General features: G+C 34.7%; 9 protein-coding genes across 9 annotated transcripts; 5 read left to right on the forward strand and 4 right to left on the reverse strand.

Moving 5' to 3' along the window:
• Positions 1 to 4399: 4399 nt before the first annotated feature.
• On the forward strand, positions 4400 to 5072 carry RO3G_02298 (uncharacterized protein; the record flags this gene model as incomplete). Its single annotated transcript, XM_067656889.1, has 3 exons — positions 4400 to 4620; positions 4679 to 4744; positions 4793 to 5072. The coding sequence occupies 3 exons, from the start codon at positions 4400 to 4402 to the stop codon at positions 5070 to 5072; spliced, it is 567 nt and encodes a 188-aa protein (XP_067512990.1).
• Positions 5073 to 5120: 48 nt separating this feature from the next.
• Positions 5121 to 5525, reverse strand: RO3G_02299 (uncharacterized protein; the record flags this gene model as incomplete). The annotated part of the gene is made up of 4 exons (XM_067656890.1): positions 5121 to 5159; positions 5208 to 5333; positions 5385 to 5466; positions 5518 to 5525. 4 exons carry the CDS (start codon positions 5523 to 5525, stop codon positions 5121 to 5123), a joined length of 255 nt encoding a protein of 84 aa, XP_067512991.1.
• A 572-nt stretch (positions 5526 to 6097) lies between these two features.
• Positions 6098 to 6859, forward strand: RO3G_02300 (uncharacterized protein; the record flags this gene model as incomplete). Its single annotated transcript, XM_067656891.1, has 2 exons — positions 6098 to 6295; positions 6347 to 6859. 2 exons carry the CDS (start codon positions 6098 to 6100, stop codon positions 6857 to 6859), a joined length of 711 nt encoding a protein of 236 aa, XP_067512992.1.
• Positions 6860 to 7720: 861 nt separating this feature from the next.
• On the forward strand, positions 7721 to 9087 carry RO3G_02301 (ATP-dependent RNA helicase eIF4A; the record flags this gene model as incomplete). The annotated part of the gene is made up of 4 exons (XM_067656892.1): positions 7721 to 7725; positions 7791 to 7830; positions 7891 to 7970; positions 8019 to 9087. The coding sequence occupies 4 exons, from the start codon at positions 7721 to 7723 to the stop codon at positions 9085 to 9087; spliced, it is 1194 nt and encodes a 397-aa protein (XP_067512993.1).
• An 802-nt stretch (positions 9088 to 9889) lies between these two features.
• RO3G_02302 (uncharacterized protein) lies at positions 9890 to 10891 on the reverse strand (the record flags this gene model as incomplete). Its single annotated transcript, XM_067656893.1, has 7 exons — positions 9890 to 10049; positions 10097 to 10142; positions 10194 to 10311; positions 10372 to 10491; positions 10545 to 10626; positions 10683 to 10810; positions 10889 to 10891. 7 exons carry the CDS (start codon positions 10889 to 10891, stop codon positions 9890 to 9892), a joined length of 657 nt encoding a protein of 218 aa, XP_067512994.1.
• A 337-nt stretch (positions 10892 to 11228) lies between these two features.
• RO3G_02303 (uncharacterized protein) lies at positions 11229 to 12571 on the forward strand (the record flags this gene model as incomplete). The annotated part of the gene is made up of 4 exons (XM_067656894.1): positions 11229 to 11241; positions 11384 to 11500; positions 11566 to 12453; positions 12510 to 12571. The coding sequence occupies 4 exons, from the start codon at positions 11229 to 11231 to the stop codon at positions 12569 to 12571; spliced, it is 1080 nt and encodes a 359-aa protein (XP_067512995.1).
• A 1107-nt stretch (positions 12572 to 13678) lies between these two features.
• On the reverse strand, positions 13679 to 14948 carry RO3G_02304 (uncharacterized protein; the record flags this gene model as incomplete). Its single annotated transcript, XM_067656895.1, has 2 exons — positions 13679 to 14766; positions 14825 to 14948. 2 exons carry the CDS (start codon positions 14946 to 14948, stop codon positions 13679 to 13681), a joined length of 1212 nt encoding a protein of 403 aa, XP_067512996.1.
• Positions 14949 to 16549: 1601 nt separating this feature from the next.
• On the forward strand, positions 16550 to 17322 carry RO3G_02305 (40S ribosomal protein S15; the record flags this gene model as incomplete). The annotated part of the gene is made up of 3 exons (XM_067656896.1): positions 16550 to 16552; positions 16833 to 16928; positions 16981 to 17322. The coding sequence occupies 3 exons, from the start codon at positions 16550 to 16552 to the stop codon at positions 17320 to 17322; spliced, it is 441 nt and encodes a 146-aa protein (XP_067512997.1).
• A 905-nt stretch (positions 17323 to 18227) lies between these two features.
• On the reverse strand, positions 18228 to 19135 carry RO3G_02306 (uncharacterized protein; the record flags this gene model as incomplete). The annotated part of the gene is made up of 4 exons (XM_067656897.1): positions 18228 to 18581; positions 18649 to 18729; positions 18790 to 18929; positions 18982 to 19135. 4 exons carry the CDS (start codon positions 19133 to 19135, stop codon positions 18228 to 18230), a joined length of 729 nt encoding a protein of 242 aa, XP_067512998.1.
• Between the last annotated feature and the right edge of the window lie 947 nt (positions 19136 to 20082).

The raw sequence follows: 20082 nt of genomic DNA on the forward strand, positions 1-20082 counted from the left end.
AAAAAGTGGTCTCATTTTTAAACTGTTGTTTCATAAGCAATCATCTAAAAAATATTGTATCACTCAATGTAATTTGAATTTCCCCGCAATTTTTTATTTTTCTCCCTCAGACAAAAAAGTGGGGAAAAAAAAAAATAACGGATGGAGCCTAAACATGTCAACTGGATGTTTTACAAATCAATGATATCATCCACATACACACACCTATCTCCTTCTAGAAACACACATCTGATTCCACACACACACACACACAGTTGGAAAATCTTGTAGATATTTTAGTCTTGTTTTTTAGTCTAATCTTTATTTTAATATCCGAATATTTCCTTCTCTTTCTCTGTCAACAAAAAAAAAAGAGTTCCAACTGCGGAAAATTTTATTTGGTATCGCATCTCCTCTTGAATAATGAAAAACCAATGTCCTTCAATGTAACGATTACCCTTTGTGTAATGCATAGCATTCATCTAGATTTCAAAATACAGGGTTACATCCTTCTCGTTTCTTGTCTTTCCATCGTCTTTAGTTTGGCGCTAAAAAAGCTCAAATCATTTGTATTCATTCCTCCCATTGTTTTCCCTTTTCCTCTTGGATGATCAACTCGGGCCCTTTTCTTACTGCCAAATGTTCTCAATTGAACTTTTTTCTTTCGTAATCATTCTATAATCACATTCACTCTTTGCTATTTTCCTTTTTGTGTGTGGGTTGAAAACTAAAGACTCAAATCACAATCAAATGGATTGGCTTTGTCCAACATTAGACATATTTTCATTTCAATGTCTGACATTCAAATCATCCACTAAATTCAACTGCCATTTAGAATTCAGCTTGCTTCCTCCTTTCATGAGCAATCAAAGGCCGTTTCTTTTTGTCTTGAATCTGGTTGGCAGATACATAAAACGTGTAGAGAGCAAGAAAAGATTACAAATGTGTGTATTTCTACAGATGAGCATGTGGAAAAGGCAAAAGAGGGATACTAGAGATAGTGTCGGCTGAGAAGAATAAGATCAAAGTTAAAAAAAAAATGGGCAGTGATCAACCCGGAAAGTCTAACGATGCAATCAGCTTACTTAGCAAGAGCATTTCAAAGAAGAAGACATAATGAAACCAAGATATCTTTTGTGAAAACTGAAAAAGTGCAAGACGGACCAAGGCTCTAAACCTCGTCTGTTGAATTCAAATATGAAAATGTCGCCGATGACCTGGAGGCTATCCAGCGAAAACATGATGATCATGAAAGGTATTACCCCAAGTCAGACAATTGCCACTGGTAACACGGACACTTTTGTGATCAGGGATGGACAGAAAAGGTAAGGTTCTCCTTTTCTCAGTTTCTTATGGTTTCCTTTGTCTACATACTCATTAAACAAAAGACTATACAATTCAACATTTAGATAAAAACACCTCTTAATGAATCATTTCTGTGGATTGGGAATAGGAAGAGTTTGAAAAGAGGATCTTTTCCTTCAACTAATTTTATTTTCAGTGTATTTCTATTGAAAACATATTAAAATGACTCGTACTGAATAAAGTTGGTCAAACATCCTACACTATTTTGATCGTGTCTTTTCTTTTTCATAATGTCCATCAACTTCCAAAGAGCCTTCAATCAATTGCTCTTGGATCATCTACCTATATCCGCTGCTGTTCTTAAACCCATTTAACCTTGAACTTGTTCCATTCCCTTGCTCATTCTCTAAGTCTTTTATATTTCCAAAACAAAACAACCAAGCGAATTCAACCATCCTATCATCCAAGGAATTTAACCTGTTCACATTGACTTGGTATAACAGCACATAATGATAAGGTTCTGTCGCCTGTTTCCTTCCTCCTTCTTATTTATGCTCACCTTGATCTATATCCTTTTGTACATTATCCAAGATCAATTTTTATTACCAAACCAATTCAAATGGTATTTCTTTTCATAACTTCAAGACATACGGTAACTGGGATTTTGATCCTTTTCGTTTTCTGATCAAGTCTTTAAATATAATTTACAAGGTATAAGCTTGAATGGAAGGTTACCTGCAAACCGACTAGAAAGGATTACAAAGCAACGGACCAACCTGGCTAAGAAGTTTGGCAATTTGCTGATTTAGCTGGTTTCAGTCTACAATAGATTGAAAACCATGTCTTTGTTCATAATAAATATGGTTTTTTTATGATTATTATTGAAATATCTGACAAAATAGTGCGATTCGTCATTTAAAAGATGCAGGCAGATAAACGGACAATCGCCTGTTTCAACTAAAGCAAGCCCTTCATGAAAAGAATGGTCATCGCAGAACAATTAAAATCAAACTCTGACACCTTTGACTTTTAAGGCTATTCATCCAAGCATGACTTACAACTCTACCCTAAACACCTTAAAAACCTAGAAGCCAAAGCCCACAAAAGATACCTTTTTAGTTGGTAGTACACAGAAGAGCACGCGCGGGTTGCGTTCTTACCCACAGATACTGGATTATTGACGATAGGATAAAGGGTATCTTTTCTGGTGGGTCGAATGATACTGGAGTCTACCTGGAAGCTCATACTGGTCTTATCATTTGCTTTCAGACGTAAAACATAGGGTAAAACATTTTGGTGTGGGGCTTGGATGACTCTCCAAGAAGTTGGGTATATATGCGAGAGATGCAATAGTAGGATGACTATGCCAGATTATACGCGTGCCTAAAAAGCAGGGCTTGATATGCTTGATCACCTACAATTGGGGGATGGGCATTTCCTTTTTCAGCGTGATAATGATCCAAAGCACGCTGTCAACACGACAGCCATCTATCTCAAAAAAAAGTATCCAGTGCTGACTTGAGCCTCTCAACTGCCAGGCTTCAACCGAGCACAGGCGGAGACGTTGAAAGCTGAAATTGGCTTTACGTGAATAAAGGACAAGAGGTATCTACCATTGTAGAAAAGAATCAGAGTTGAGTGAGAGATATTTGACAGTATATTGATAGCTTGTCTGCTAGAATTCAAACAGTAAAAAAAAAATGGAGAGTAGAAATACTACAGACCAGTATTCTTTTCAAAGCCATTCCAGCCATCTTATTTTTAAGATGATTGTTTGAGATATAGTTTATTGAATGATATGGGTCTTGTGTTTTCTTGTTGCGAAAAAGTTGAGTAGTAACACAGCAAAAAAGATCACATACATCATACATGTGTCTTTTAAAAAGAAGGTAAACTTATAGACTTCAATGTACAGAAATGTTTTTTAAATCCACAGCATAAGAGATCAACATGGATCAAGTCTTCAACGTTTGATCATATTTTAAAGGATACTCGTCATGGTTGAAAGTATTCTATGCTATTTGTAATATTTAATTGATTGCTTGAGCTCTAATAACTCTTGCTGTTTGCATACAGGCCTTTTCGTTACTGGCTATAGACATATGTGATACTAAAGAATGAGTAATGCTTTGCTCTCAAAATAATTAAAATAAAGGCTCAGTAAGATCTAATGATGAATAATTTTATATACTTTCTACAGTGTAAGCCTCAATGTATTATGGGAACAAGCGAATCACCATATATTTTTATGCAGTTCAATTCATAATTTAATATAAGCATTTTTCAATTGTTAATCTGCTTTGACAAGTTGCACGTGCTAAATACTGATCTGTAAACATAATACTTATTATCCTACGCTTAGTTTTGGAGCACAACCAATGGATTTATGAATCATTCTAAGCTGTCATTTCAAGAAAATAAAAATCCTTTTCAAGTTTATATTTATTAATGAGTGCCTCATATGTCCAAAAAGTATAAATATCCCGGTTCTTTTTATTAAATAAAAACATCAAACATGTTCTTATTCTCACTGCCGCATCCTCTATCTTTATGTCTATCCTTCTTAATCCTTAAGTATCAGTGGACTTGCACTATTCTTGTGAGTAATGTAGACCGAACAATACAGCTACAATAATTAGCAGCAATAGTGATTATATAAAACTTCCTTAAATAGATGCAACAAAGATTGATGCTTGTAAAGCCAAGACAGATTCATATATTACTCATATATCTTTAGAAAACGCATAAATAATACACTTTTCTCTTTTATTGTGAAGTTAAAAAAGAGATCATTTATCTTCGCTGCTTGCCAAAGAGAAATAAGGCACTCTCAATATCGTACTTTAAACTTGTAACGATGATAACAAAACAAAAGCGGATTTTTAACCAAGAGATGGAACGATGAAACAAATGAGTAAACAAACTGATATCTAAATTATGAATGAATCAAGATTAAAAATACATGAGCAAAGGTCCATGTTCAATAGACAAATCATTTCGAAAAAAGCCAGTATTCAGGATTTACTTGCCAAGGCACCATTCGGACCATGAATTATTCACCTCATATTTTTCGCCAAGAGAATGGCTTAAATTCTTTACTCTTTTCTCTTCTTAAATGTCCAAACCACTTTTATCTCATAACTCCATCGGCATCTCCTCTGAAGCAGCTTCCACAGCAGCTGCAGCAGCAACCTCTATAGCCGAAGAAGCGCGTCGTTCTTTTTTGCAAAAATTTCGTGAAGAGCGTTTATCAAATCTTCGACCTTTGAGTGATTTTTTTGATAAAAATAGAATCAACTTTACAACATCCTTTCACACCATCAGTCAACGTTGGAAGTAAAGTAGTAGTACTCTATAGGAAATGGCTTATTGTTGCTTACATTTTGTCTTGTAGTTATAATTTGCAATATTTCTCTGCCAACTATTTATTGATCCTTATTACTTTGGGCGTGTATGCGCTGTAAGTGATATATAGTATAGTGCTTAGCTTTATTTTAACTCTTTATAGCGCTACCAACGCATGGCTATTTCTTACTGTGCTTTTCATCATTGGTGGATTTTATGGAATTTCTCGAATGGAAGGACCCGTCAATTTTGGAGGAAGTAGTTTTACACCTTCATCGCTTTATGCCATCTATGCATTTGTCTCTCTCATCTTGTTATTTATTTCAGGTGCAACAGGTGCTTTATTTTGGGTTATAGGCGCAGCAGCTCTTGTTATCTTGGGACATGCTGCTATTATTGAACCAGGTATTGAGGAAGAATTTGCAGCAGACGGACAAGTATAGAATGCGTTTATTGTATTCGAACAGAATAAAAAAAAAAGGGATTTATATTTACATGTTTTGTTGTCTTAATTCTTCTTCTTCCTCAGTCTATGCATAATATTAATCACTTGTAGAAATACGATCATGTATACTTACAAGCATCTTTTGTTGATGAATAAACCATGGAGGTAAATGTAAAGGCAATGTAACCAAGTCTAAATCAAATAATTCAATGAACTGTTCATTCACATATCTTGCTTTTGATCCTGCATAAGCTCGATACTGAAATTCATCGTTAATACTTGATATGTTTATTACAGTTATCTTTATTACTTCTGTCACAATCGAACTAAAGTTCCAACCCTCCAGCTTTCGAAGACAGCCCACCAAAGTACCTGTTTCATGAATTCCCGACCTAACAATAATTCAATATACATTTATAACCATGACTGTACATGATTCTTACGTGCACATGATCAAAATGGGATGTGTTTTTTTTTTAAAATCAGCTCAAGTCCTTCCTTGATTAACTCTTCTTAAACAGGTCTCCAAGTAGAAGGTTGTGTTGGTTTCCAAGTAGCCATACCTACGTGAACCAACTTGATATTCCCTTCTTCTATAAAATTATTTGTCACTCGATTTGGTAATTCTGGACTTAACATGATGAGTGTTTTGATGCCAAATTGTTTTAAAAATGAAAAATGAGGTTGCTGAATCATATCTGAGCGATATATTCCGGGCTCAACTATGCCAAACTGCTCAGGTGGACAAAGTATGTTTAATGTATTCGAGCCCATTTTATAATTAAGTGAAGAGAAATGCTCTTTTTTTTCTGTGTTTCAAACCTACTCTCAAATAAAAAAAAAAAGAGTGGACACTTTTTTTTTTTTGTAATGTCAACTCGAAGGGTAATCAAGTCAGCAGCCGCGAGTGGATTAAAGTATAAGCCCATTCATGCACCTCCACCACCACCTCGACCTAAACCCAAGTTGGGACCTATATTGATCGGCGGCACGTTACTTTATGTCACGGCTACTTTTGTAAGCATGAGTGTTTTCAAAAGTAAGTCAGATACAACAGAAGGCATCAATGAGAAAGAGAAAAGCTCTAGTGTGACTCCAGATAATTTTGATACTTCAGGTGTTTGGGATAATGTAGCTAAAAAATACGATAAAGAAATTGGCTGGGATGAAGTTGTCATGGGAATGGGTTTGTTAAGACGCTGGTTAATTGGAAAAGCAAAGGTATGAAGATACGCCTACAATCTTTTTTACAGGATGTTTGATGTTGTTTAGGGAGATGTTTTAGAAGTGTCAACTGGAACAGGTCGTAACTATGACTATTATAAACCAGATCAGATTACAAGCATCACATTTACTGATCGGCACCCATCCATGTTGAATGAAGCGAAAAAAAAATTTGACAATTATCATGACAAGTTTCACAAAGTATTTTTTGAAACTGCAAATGTAGAAGAGCAACACAGCAAAAAGTATGATACAATCATTGACACATTTGGACTCTGCTCTTGTCATGACCCTGTAGAGGCTCTTGTTCAACTAGCAGACCAGTGCAAGTCGAGCGAATCAAGAGTACTCTTGTTGGAACACGGACGATCCCACTATGACTGGTTAAATAGATTGCTAGATACCAACGTGGATAAACACGTCAAGCAGTGGGGATGTTGGTGGAATAGGGATATTGCTGGATTATTTGAAAATGAAAGAGTTAAGGAAAAATTAGAAATTGTTCAAATGTCTCGTTGGCATTTCGGAACCACTTGTTTCATTGTCGTCAAGCCTAAATAAAACAAAGATTCATTAAAAAAAAAGCACGCTTTGTTGTCTAATTTCTCTTCATAATCATTGATTCCCTCTGAAGAATATAACACAAGTTTTATTATCTTCTCATCTATTGTTATCAAACAAAAACAAGATGACTCAACATACAAGTGAAAATCTGATTGCGATATATTCTTTATGCTCTAATTTGATTTGCTTGGGTATCTTTAGATTTTAATTCCATTGAAATCTATGGCTGCCGCTCAGTGAGAGTAACTGCTTCAAAATTTTTTAGTATTTGCAAACATTCTATTTAACATCTTTGCTTTCTCATTCAATGAATGATACAGTGGTTTCGTAAAAACACTAGTCTATGCCTACATCGTGCTTTACTACAGTATCAAAGTCTATGTGTGAATTGTAATACTTTTATACCAAAACTGGGCAATGTGCTCAAGCGTTGTGTTCATGGAAGAGAAAAAGATTTATTTCAAGTGTATAATAAATCAAATTTGATTTGATCACTTTGAGCATCTTTTATCCAATATTAATTTTACAATAATTTCTATTTGAAATAGATCGTTAAGGTATTTAAGAACAATATACTTTGTTTAAGGGATCATAGGGAATATATGATGTAAGACAAATAAGGTTTATCAACGGCAAGCTTCGGATAGACATCATATGAACAGTGAGCGAAAAGCTTTTTGCAATCTGAGCGAATCAATTTCTGCAAAGCAACCTTTTCAATCTCAGTACATCGAGCGCTAATTCAAATGAGCGAACTGTTTAGAAAAAACCAGTACTGCGAGGGCTTATTGAAAAAAAAAAAAAATTTTGAACCTATTTTTTTTTTTTTTTCCTTCTCTTTAACTTTACATTTTAAAAATGAGGTAAACTTTTATTGTTTTTAAAAAAGAAATAACAAGAAAAATTAAGCAAAATTATTTTTATTTAGTAACGAACCTTTGCAAGAAATTCAAGACAACGAGATTGTGGTAAATACTTTATAGAATTCGAATTGAAAAAATTTTTAATCTTGAAAAATTTTTTTCTAGTCCAACTGGGATGAAGTTGTCGATAACTTTGATAACATGAACTTGAAGGCTGAACTTCTTCGTGGTGTCTATGCTTATGGGTAAGGACAATAAAATATTTTTTTAGAATAAACTAACAAATTTAATAGTTTCGAAAGACCCTCTGCTATTCAACAACGTGCTATTATGCCCGTTATTAAGGGTCACGATGTGATTGCTCAAGCCCAATCTGGTACTGGTAAAACTGCCACTTTCTCCATCTCTGTCCTTCAATCTATTGATGTCAGCCTCAAGGAACCCCAAGCTTTGATCCTTGCTCCTACCAGAGAATTGGCCCTTCAAATCCAAAAGGTTGTTTTGGCTCTTGGTGACTTTATGGGTATCAAGACCCACGCCTGTATTGGTGGTACCAACATTCGTGAAGATATTGAAACTCTTCAATCTGGTGTCCATGTTGTCGTCGGTACTCCTGGTCGTGTTTTCGATATGATTAACAACAGACGTGCCTTCAACACCAAGAGTATGAAGATGTTTGTTTTGGATGAAGCTGATGAAATGTTGTCTCGTGGTTTCAAGGACCAAATCTATGACGTCTTCCAATTGATGCCTGAAACTACCCAAGTTGTTTTGCTTTCTGCTACTATGCCTGCTGATGTCTTGGAAGTCACCAAGAAGTTCATGAGAGACCCTATTAGAATTTTGGTTAAGCGTGATGAATTGACCTTGGAAGGTATCAAGCAATTCTATATCGCTGTTGATAAAGAAGAATGGAAGTTGGATACTTTGTGTGATTTGTATGAAACTGTCACTATCACTCAAGCTGTTATTTTCTGTAACACTCGTAGAAAGGTTGACTGGTTGACTGATAAACTTCAAGCTCGTGACTTCACTGTCTCTGCCATGCACGGTGATATGGACCAAGCTCAACGTGATGTGATTATGAAGGAATTCCGTTCTGGTTCATCTCGTGTTCTTATTACCACTGATTTGTTGGCTCGTGGTATTGATGTCCAACAAGTTTCTTTGGTTATCAACTATGACTTACCCTCTAACCGTGAAAACTACATCCACAGAATTGGTCGTGGTGGTCGTTTCGGTCGTAAGGGTGTTGCTATTAACTTTGTTGCCGCTGATGATGTTCGTACAATGAGAGAAATCGAACAATTCTACAATACTCAAATTGATGAAATGCCTCTTAACGTTGCTGACCTCATCTAAGGTTAAAACCTTTTCTTTTTTGTTACTCTTTATTACTATTTTTTTAACAGGTTGAAAAAAAATAAAAAAATGTGTAGTTTTACTCTAGATACTTTAGAAATTGCATGCTTTGAATATTTTAAAACAATTCATTTTAAATTTAGTTCAAGAATTGTAGTTTTATACTTTTATAAAAAAGGAGATGGTTTGGGGGACATATTTTTACGTGTTAAAGATGTTGGATGAGTTTATTATAAAATAAAAGGCATTCATGCTGTCATTTATATTGACTTGTGTTTTATAGTTTACTATACATCATCGTATATCACAATGACAAACAATATCTATCAAGTTGAGTACGTATGTGTTGTAAAAGGCAAGGTGGACCTGAGATAAAAGTGATTTTATGAGTTTTTCTATATGATGAGTCGTCTTTCTCGTTTGGGCTTGTTCAACTTCAAATTAAATCTTTAGCTATACTTGCCTTAACTCTGTTCTAGTGTTTGCTGTATAACTTTGTGAAAGGTAAAATACTACTTTCTAGTTTTGCTAAAGAAGCACATAGTCATTTTAATTATATTGATATCAAGGTTGAAAAGAAATACTTTTTATGTTAATGATTAATACAAATAATCTTAAAGTGGTATAGGATTATTTAATGATAAAAAGATAAATAAAAAAAATATATACAAAGGTCAACTAAACAATGGTAGCAAAAGTTACTCGTATACAGTTGCGAGCAATCTATACATATCCATCATTGAACCAGTGATTTCTATTAAAGTTATCTACTGATACCATTCAACTACTCTATATAATATCATTACTTACCAGGAATAAGATGACTGTATTCTTCAATTATTCTACCAAGCTCACTATCTGGATCAATTTCATATTCAACTTCACAACCACAAAAGGACATCATCAAGAGCACTGCTGCCATCAATTTATTACCGTACCATTGGCTAAAAGGAAGGCGATAGCTGGAAACAATGTAAGTATATTAAAATAACCAACTAGTCGTGTTTACCTATCATTCATCATAGCAACACAAGTGTTTAGAACCTCATCAGATACTAAGTAAATATATTATTAAGCTGTATAAATAATAATTATTCTACTCATACCTTCAACTTGTTCACAAAAGTCATGTAAATAATAATAAGGGTGATCCATATCAAGATCAAAACGTGTTGTGTCAACAACAGTAAGTTCATAATGCAATATATCATCTGCAAATTCACTCTAAACGCGTAAAATTTTAAATAAAAAGTTATATGAAAAAACAATTGCAATGATACTTACCACGTCTTCTTCATAGTAACTTTCTTCATTCTCAAAAGACCAAATCTTTGCAATATCAAGTGCCCTTCTCGCTGTTTCCTCACTTTTACAAGCCACGAATAAGCAGGTGGCAGCAATTTTCTATTTAAAGAATAAATTTAACAAAGGTTCATCTGGCTTTTTCTTTTACTTACATCATATGGATAATCATAAAGTGATACTACACTATAAAATCGATGAAATAAAGCAGAGGCAGTACCAACAACCTGTAAAGGTCTATATATATATTTCTATAAATGAGTGAGGAAGTTACTTAAGTTTTTTATATTTACAATTCTAAACGACTTCCTGCAATCTGAATAAAACAGACACCTCTCATTCTCCATACTAGTTCTTCTTCATAGTTCATTCCTGCTTCAACGGAAGGTGAAAACTGACTGTCTTCCTTTGTCATTCTCCACTATAAAGACAGAAAGTAAAGAACAGTATGAGTGAAAGCAAAAAAAAAAAAAAAAATGCATGTTTGACGTTTTGTTACCATGTCAACAGATTCAGTACTTAAAATATCCATGACTTTCTTTTTTTTAAACAATTAAAGGCTGAGAAGGAGAAGAAGAGAGAAAAAGGTACTTGCTTTTTTATTTTAATTGGGACTGAAGTACAATTGAGACTATCCAATCAAAATACATTGTTTGTTTGTGTGACGAAATACAATACTAGTTGCGTTGGGTTGGCATGAGACATCAGAACACTAATTTGTCAATAAAACCGAAAAACAAACAAGGGCCTTGTCATTACTGCTTATTTAAAAAGAACGAAAGAGGAAATGACGTTTATAAGCAAGGATACCCCAGAGCTTTAGGGTCAAAATCACTGATATGTCTGAAACTTGTAAACAAGTAACCCTTGTGTTTTTTGTATGTGTCAAACAAAAAGGACTTGACATATCAAAAGCATAATTTACCCTTTTTTTTTAATTCTTTGTTCAAAATGAAAATATCACTTTTGGCTATTTGCACTTTGTTCTTAACAGGTTCATCTTTGGCTACTTCGTTTCCAAATGATATGTTTTATCATCATCATCCTGAATATGCTGAAGAGCATGCTAAAAGTTTATATCAAGTAAACAATAACTATGCGCAGCCGCAAGGTAAGTACATCTTTTTTAATGTTTACTACGATATTAAATTTGAATGTTGCGTGTGTGTATTTCAGGTTATGGTTCCAGACCAGCTCCTCCTCCTCCTCGTAACGCGTATAGTGGAGGAAGAGAGCAAGGGTATGATCCTGGACAAAGATACCCTTATCGCGCTAATTATAACGGAAATGGTATTTCCAAGAGGAACATCAAGTATACTGAGGATGGTGCTATTGATTGGTCTTCAATGGCTGAAGGAGCAAAACAAAATAACAATAGGAATCTGTATGCAAATCAAGGAACACCTAATAATTACAATAATCTCGCATACAATCAGCCTCCTTATGGCTCTAACTATTATGATCAAGGCCCTCGTCAATTGTATAATGAAGGTGGCTATAATAATGGTGGCTATAATAATGGTGGCTACAATTATGGTGGCTACAATAACGATTATAATCAAGGAGGAGACCATGGTAATGGTTATTCTAATTACGTTAATAGTCCCAATGATGACTATAGCAACAATAACAACAATGGAGGATATAAGGGTCAATACTCCGATCAAAATTATCCTTACGCTAATGATAACAATTATGGAAACAGTGCTCGCACTGATCAACAAAGTGGCTCCTCTCAAAACCCTTCTACCTCAAAAAGTCAACAAGGAGCTTCTGGCAATAATATCAAGTTTGCTGCTGCTACATCATCTGACACTGAATATAATCATGGACAAGGGACTTTCTATGATTTGGAAACTCATGTTGGTCTTTGTGGAAAGCAAAGAAAGAACACAGAGTTTGTTGCTGCTCTCAACTCTGAACAAATGGGTTCTGCTAAACGTAATAATCCTAATTGTGGTAAAAACGTAGAAATCACTGGGCCCAATGGTAAGTCCGTTAAAGCAACTATTGTTGATGATTGTAAATCTTGCAAGTCGGGTGATCTTGATTTGAGTCCTGCTGGTAAGTTGGACTAAAAAGAAACACACTTATTATTCTTACGCGTCAAAAAATTATAGTTTTTGAACAGTTGGGTGACTTTAGCCATGGCTCTATTCCTATCAAATGGAAGTTCACATAATGCAATGTTTAATCAATAGGGAAATAAAAGGATGTTGTCATTTTTAATATAGTCTTTTTACCTCTAATTAGCATTAACCATCGAATACTACATTTGTCACCAGGGATGTATATTCTGCAGTTTTTATAAGCGTACAAAGCTTAAATAGCTTCTTTTCATTAATGGTAATAGCAAATAATCAAGGCTTAAAATGTAACACATGGTTCACTTCCGATACAAAAGCCTTGTATCAATTGAATGTATGAACAAAAAAAAGTCTAGAAATGTCTCAGGTTATACAAATCAAAACGTTTATATAGCTCAATCAAACTCATTTTTGGTATAATCTATTGCTTTTTCTTGACATTTTTTTGATAGTCGATGCTTATCACTCTCTATTTTGATGCCTATAAACCTATAAATAGGAACTCTATTCACTTCCTCTTTTCGCTTTTCTCGGCTCACGTCACCCATTTTATTTACTAGATCAAGCTTTTGTATAAAAACTAAATAGAAAATCAAAAAATAATAATCAAATTTTGACTACTGTACATAATAACAAGGGAAAAAAAGAACAGTAGACGAACATACAGGTAATAGAATAAGTATGAGTAGATAATCAACTAGTACAAAAAAATACTAAAGTAGCGGATTGGTGCATTGCGAATACACATGGTAGGGCCAAATGCAAGGTGATTGCTAACTACAAATCAGAACAATGGGAATAAGTCTATGGTTGACATAAAACATTTTGCAAAAGAATTAAGTCGATTCGAGCTGAGACATACAATAGAAACATCAGATCCATCTTGCTATTCATATAATTCTTGAGCTCTTTCTTGACTTCCTTTCCATTGTCTTGCTAAATACGCTCCTTGTTCAGCTGTTTTAGTAAACTGAAGAACAAAAAATGAACAGAATGTAGTAGCTTTAATAGCGTGTACAATTAAATAGATTCTAGTTTCATTTGTCGATCTTGAACTTTTTGATATTTTTATATAAAAAAAATACAACTTAAAAATATTATGTATATATTTGTATAGATATATGATCAGCATTTTTTTGAAGGGGTTTAAGGAAAGATGTCAGTGAGGTGAAACAATTTTTAGTGACACCTTTTTTTATTATTTACATATAAGTGAAAGCAGCCCAAGCCAATATACCTGTAATTACAATATCCACCATCTGTGCCACGATATAGAGCGTTACAAGTTTGCCTAAACTTCGAATGTTTTGCTTCATTTCATTCAATTGCAATCCCATGCCGATGCTGACAAAGGACAAGGTAGAAAACCATTCGGACACGTAAAAACAAAAGTTATTTACGAGTGAACGAGTATCTGAGTCGCTGTTGATAGTTGTATTAAACAGTACGGCCGTAACAATAAAGCCAAGCACAAACTTGGGAAAGCGTTTCCAGAGTAACACATATGCCTTTTCTTTTGGTTTTTGTGATCCGCAACTGTTATTAGGGCGCTTGACAGTAGGCGTTTGACTATCTTCTAGTGAAACATCGTCTAAATCTTCATTTCTTCGAAGTAATTCTTCTTCAAGTTTATAAGCTGCCTGTAATTCATATCGAGACCATGCCCAGGCCATCAGGACAGAAAGTGGGCCTATCAAGATGTTTTGCATCATCTTTACGACAGCAGATGTGTCGATTGCTTCCTTTTGCCCATAAATACTAGCAGCAGCAATCACAGCACCAGTAGAATCAACACAACCACCAAACCAGGCGCCACTGACCATAGCTGAAAATGCCAATCTTTTAGCCACATAAGGTAACGCAATAATACTAGGAATAGTGAAAATGGAGATAATAGCGATAGGCATCTCTGTTTTGTGAGGCACACCCATGCTTGAGCCCAAAGCAATAGCAGCTGATGAACCACAAATAAAAGTGGCTCCAGACATGATAATTGCTGTTTGATTATCAATCTTGAGTACTTTCCATCCAAAATAAGCAATAACCATAAATAAAGTAGGGGTATCAATCCAGCTTACAAACAAAGCACGAGGTGCAAGTGGTCTCAAAACACTAATATCAATACAAAGAAGGACCAAGCTGATGGCGATATATAACTCAGTTTGTTGGGCTACCTTGAGCCAGGGAGGTAAAGCGTTTGATTTGGTATAAAAAGGTAAACAGTTTCGAAGAAAACAGCCAAATATGATGGCCCAAATAGAGTCACCAATACTAGCTTTGTGAAGTGTTACTACAAGTAATGTTATTAGCGTTGAAAAAAGGTGCATGTGAATCGATTTTTTTGTTACCATTGTTAGCAAGCACTTTGCTGATAAGTGCTATGAAGAAAATAGCTGTATATCCAATAGGAAATCTTTTCCAATTATTTACATTTGTAAAAGCCATGGATAACCACAATAAGGTGCCCATCATTACGCTGATCACTATGAGCCCATAATTTTCGGGTGCGGCAAAAGTAGAAAAAGGGTTTTTTTCCCAGGATAAAAAATGAGGAGAGGGTATGTTATGTTTCACTGCGGAAGTAATACATCCAAAGAAAATGAGGCCTATCCAACAAGACCACCATTCTTCAGAATTCCACCAAAGCAGCCATGATTTATAATTGATTTTTTTCTCATTAGCAGAGTTCTCTTTTGTTAATGATCCACTATCTGATACAGTAATTGATTGAGAGTGAATAGAACAATCATTCTGTTGGGCCTTTGTCTGTTGAGTACGGGTGCTTATATAATCTGAATAACTATGCAGTTCTATTTCTAAGTTAGGCATTTCAACAGTGTTGACTTTTTTTTTAAAAAAAAGACTGAAAGAAAGCAAGAAAAAGAAAAGAAGGAACAGCACAAAAATAGAATAAACGGAGGTCGAATTGTGGACACTAACATTTGGTAATTGTTTGTCTTTTGATGTGTGCAACTTACACCATGTTGCGTAATTTGTAAGTGTAACATAGCAGCTAGTTGTTTTCACACGCACATTTTACATTAACACTTTTTCTAAAGAAGTTATTTGAGTGTGCTTTGTATGCTTTTCTCTTCGTTTAAAGAAAGACAGGTTCACATGTAAAAGGCACGTGTAAACAATATTTATATAATATGCCTGGAATTGAGCATGAAATCTAACGAGCCAGAGGTAGATAACTTGTTTTGAAGGATTTGATAAGGATAGCAGTGAATCAGTTGATAGGAACTTAATATATTTAATAGATAGAAACATGAAAATAAGAGTTACTCATTAGTACAGCTTTATATGAAGAATACAGATGCAGTGAATTACGATGGAAGAGTAAACTTTTCTTCCTTTCTTATCTATTTTTCGTTTTCGTTGAAGCTCATTAGATACTTTATTTTTTTGATACGATATAATGATATTGTGTTTATTATTTTATTTACAAAATAGTACATAACGGATAATAGACTGTAATAGTCATCATAAGTCATCACTATAGACTGTTCAGTTTGATCTTTATTAGTCTTACTCGCAAATAAATAAAGCTTTTCCAAATCGTATCTTTAAGTTAATAGTTTTTTGCTTGGTGTTCTTATCTTGTGGTACCTTTGCATTACGAGAATAAATACTAAATAGCAGCAAAACACAACTACAGCGTACAAAAATGAAGCGAGTGAATTTACCAGGACTTGTGAATAGAACTGGTAGCAAAGCATTAACGTAGTCATATAGTCAAAAATACATCGAGATAAATATATAATATGAGAAATAATATGGATATTATCTCAGCTTATAATATATGATTTTGGAACCTACAACTCAACAAGACTCACATGAAAAGCTCAGAATAATCACTTGTGATCAAAGAATTACAAGCAGCAGAACTCCTTATTTAAAGTTGGTTTGCTTTCGGCATTACTCTTTACCGGTAATCTGCCGTAGGGGTTTTTAAAATTTATCAGCCGCTATTTCGACCCGGACATTTGACGAGCTACTGACTGTCTCTTGGAAAGGTCTTATATACCAAAAATTGGCCAAAGCAAGAGATCCTTCCTTTTGTGCTTAACATGGTATGATGATATGATGGTTGGGAAAAGTTTGAACTATAAAAGAGGAGGAACTCGATAATAGATTGAAGGAAAAAGAAAATGGATGGATTGATGCTTTTTAAAGGATGGAAAAGGATCTATAAAATAATACATGTATAAATATATAGTGGATACACCAAACTCAACTTGACAATTTCAACTTTTCCTTTAATTTGCTATTATTGAACGCCTAAACTCTTAAACTTTTCCCTTCCAAACTATTTAAGTATTCCAAAAAGGTACTAAGTATGCTTTTAAATAGGCTGACGAACAAACCGCCCCCAGAAAGAGAACTTTCCGTAAGTTTACCTACCGTGGTGTTGAACTTGACCAACTCTTGGATATGTCTTCTGAACAGGTAAAGAAAGGGAGAGAAAAATAAAAAGACATATTTTACTAATATTTCGAAGTTCATGGAACTCGTTCACTGTCGTGCTCGTAGAAGATTCCAACGTGGTCTCAAGCGTAAGCCTATGGGTCTTATCAAGAAGCTCCGTGCTGCCAAGAAGGCTGCCACCCCCGGTGAAAGACCCGACGTTGTCAAGACTCATCTCCGTGACATGATCATTGTCCCTGAAATGATTGGTTCCGTTGTTGGTATCTATAACGGTAAGACTTTCAACCAAGTTGAAATCAAGCCTGAAATGACTGGTCACTACCTTGGTGAATTCTCCATCACCTACAAGCCCGTTAAGCACGGTCGTCCCGGTATTGGTGCCACTCACTCTTCCAAGTTTGTTCCTCTTAAATAAACATATTGCTTATATGTTTTGCAATTTAAATACTATATTTTATTGTTTATATATTTATATGTAAGCAAAGTGCGATAGAGAGTAGTAAATGAAGTTTCAATTTTACAGTATTTGCAAATGTATTTTTTGCTTAGCTCTCTCGTCGTCGTCAATCCAGCCTTTAATCACATCATAAATTTGATCTTGAGTACTTTTAATTGAATCAGAGACCATAGCAGAGGGGAAAAAGTCCTGAAAAGAAAAAATTATTATTTTTTTTAAAATTTTTTTTTTGCTAAAATGTATGGCTTACCCAGTGATGTACTGACTGTGGTAAAATGGCATAACGAGCATCTTCTTTCCAATCATTTCGATCAGGGGCATCATCGCTTTGGACACTCAAAGTTCTCCAGGGATCCCATTCACCATCGACCCAAAAGACACGATCCATACTTGCGTACCAACCTTCATATTCATGATTGATTTGATGCCACTTTGGGATCTTTGGCACGTCGTGTTCACCAAACGTAAGGGGACATTGATGCTGATACCAGTTTGGGTTGAGTTTGCGAGAAACAATAGTAGGACGCCAAATGGGAGCTCCTGTTTGCCAGTAAGCATATTCAGTACATACTTGCCAGAGCCAGACTCGGGATTCATCTCCTATTTCGGTAAACATTTCATTTCGAGGATCGTGGGTATCAAAGCATTGATTTATGGTTTCATCTTCTCTACATGCAGCTTTGGTAAGATTCTTGATATAACCTCCATAAGCATCAACATATTCTTGAACCGTCGTCAATCCTTCAAATACAGAGCAAAAATTTTCTTCAAAAGGGTTGGATTTAGGTGTCATAGCTTGCCAATAGCCTAAAGGAGAGGACAATACTACGAGATCATACTTGTCAATAAACTCTTACTTTTTCCTAAAAAGACTTACATTCTGCAAAGTCGTCATCGTGCTTGAGATCTTCAACACCAAATCTTTTTTTCAAATTGATTTTTGCTCGTTCGAATGGGCTGAATAAAATGTGATCAACAAAGAGAACAACAGACTGGATAGCATCAACACAGTGTTTGGGTGCAAATTTACGAATAGGTTCAAAGTACTCATAGAAATTATACTTCATTTGTACTGGAGCAGAAGAAGGAACAGCAGCAAATACGATATCAGGATATTTCAAACGCATCCAAGCAGCCAAATTGCCACTATAACTTCCTCCATACACAATGTATCTTGTTTCAGGTGCAGGTGGAAGGTCAACTTCAAAGTTGGGAATCTAACAACCTTTTTGAGATTTTTTTTTTTTTTTTTTTTTTTTTTTTTTTTTTTTAAGGAATTTTTACCTTTACATAGCGAATAAAAGAAGCAATATCCTCAAGTGCTTGTGCTGTATTAAGCGTAGCAAGCTCTTTCGCAGTAAAGTTCTGTAAACAATAAAAAGTTGAACAAATTGATCATAATTTTCCTTTTTAGTTATGTTTTACCGAACTGGGTAGAGATAAACCATAGAATCGATGTTCCATCACAATAATAATACCATTAAGACTTTTTGTAAGTTCAGCCATAAATGAATCGATGACCAAGAACGATCTTTGATCAGCAGCAGTTTCTCCAGCGTTATAGACTTTTATATAAAAAAGTTATTAGATACATAAACGAGATAACAAAGCACTTACTTAAGACAGGACCACCGGGTTGGTACCATTCTGTATTAGCCCAATAGCGATGTTTAAAAGTAGTGGAATTTTCCAAAAAGTGGTCAACAGGTTGATCATAAAAAAATGGACCATATTTCTCTGGAAGGGTACTGTTATTACTGCTGACAGCCATTGACTTAGACGCTATCTTTCTTCTAATACGTTCACCAGGAGCAAAGAAGCAAGAAGCCAGGTTAATCACACTGCCTAAAAGTAGCAGTATGAGTATGTATTGTTTCATTCAAGTTTTGAGTGTTAAAGAAGTGAAAGAAAGGAAGAAAGAGAGGATGTTGCTAAAGTTTTTTTTATAAGTGTTACACGCTTTGATAGCACAATGTTGTTCATTTTTGAGACACGAAAAAATTAAAATTCAGACGCATCTGTTTTCTCTGAACCATCTCATTCCGTTATCGTAACCTTTTATTTCTCCAGACTGATTTCCTTTATCGCCATCTAATTCAAAAAGCGCTTTTTACATTGAGTTTACCCAAATCATCTTCATTTTCAAAAAAAAATTTCTTTTACCTATTTTGCTGTGATCTCCATAGTTGTCTCTCAGTTTTTCCTAAAATTTTCCCTGTGTTAGCCGATTAATATTCTTTGATTTGTCAACAAAGTGTCATTTGCTTTCCTTATTTTTTATTTTATTCGTCGTCTTTGATATTCTTCAATAAATGTCTTTTGTAAATAGCGTCTCTCTACAGAGCCTACATGCCTCTACGGTGCGTTTATTATCACAAAATTTTGCTTCGTACTTGGCTCTACAAGTGTTTCTACTCCATATTGTCCTTCTTTTTTTTTATTTGTTTTCTTTGCGTCATATTTTTTATGTGACAATAAACAGTATTTGTTCTTTCTACTCCTTTCAACCGATCTATTCGACGAAATTTAAATTCTCTATACCGTGCATCGCTTACAACCTTATGCTTTAATGTTTTAAACAGTTTACTCACATTCACACGCCTACAGTCGCTGCAACTGTATCTTCTTTTATGACCAGCTCGTATCTTCAATATATTTAACAGAAGGACAACAAGTAAAAATAAAAGATGTCTATGAGCTTGCTGATTGGTAATATTA

This window comes from Rhizopus delemar, genomic scaffold, assembly GCF_000149305.1.
Source record: "Rhizopus delemar RA 99-880 supercont3.2 genomic scaffold, whole genome shotgun sequence".
Lineage (NCBI taxonomy): Eukaryota > Fungi > Mucoromycota > Mucoromycetes > Mucorales > Rhizopodaceae > Rhizopus > Rhizopus delemar.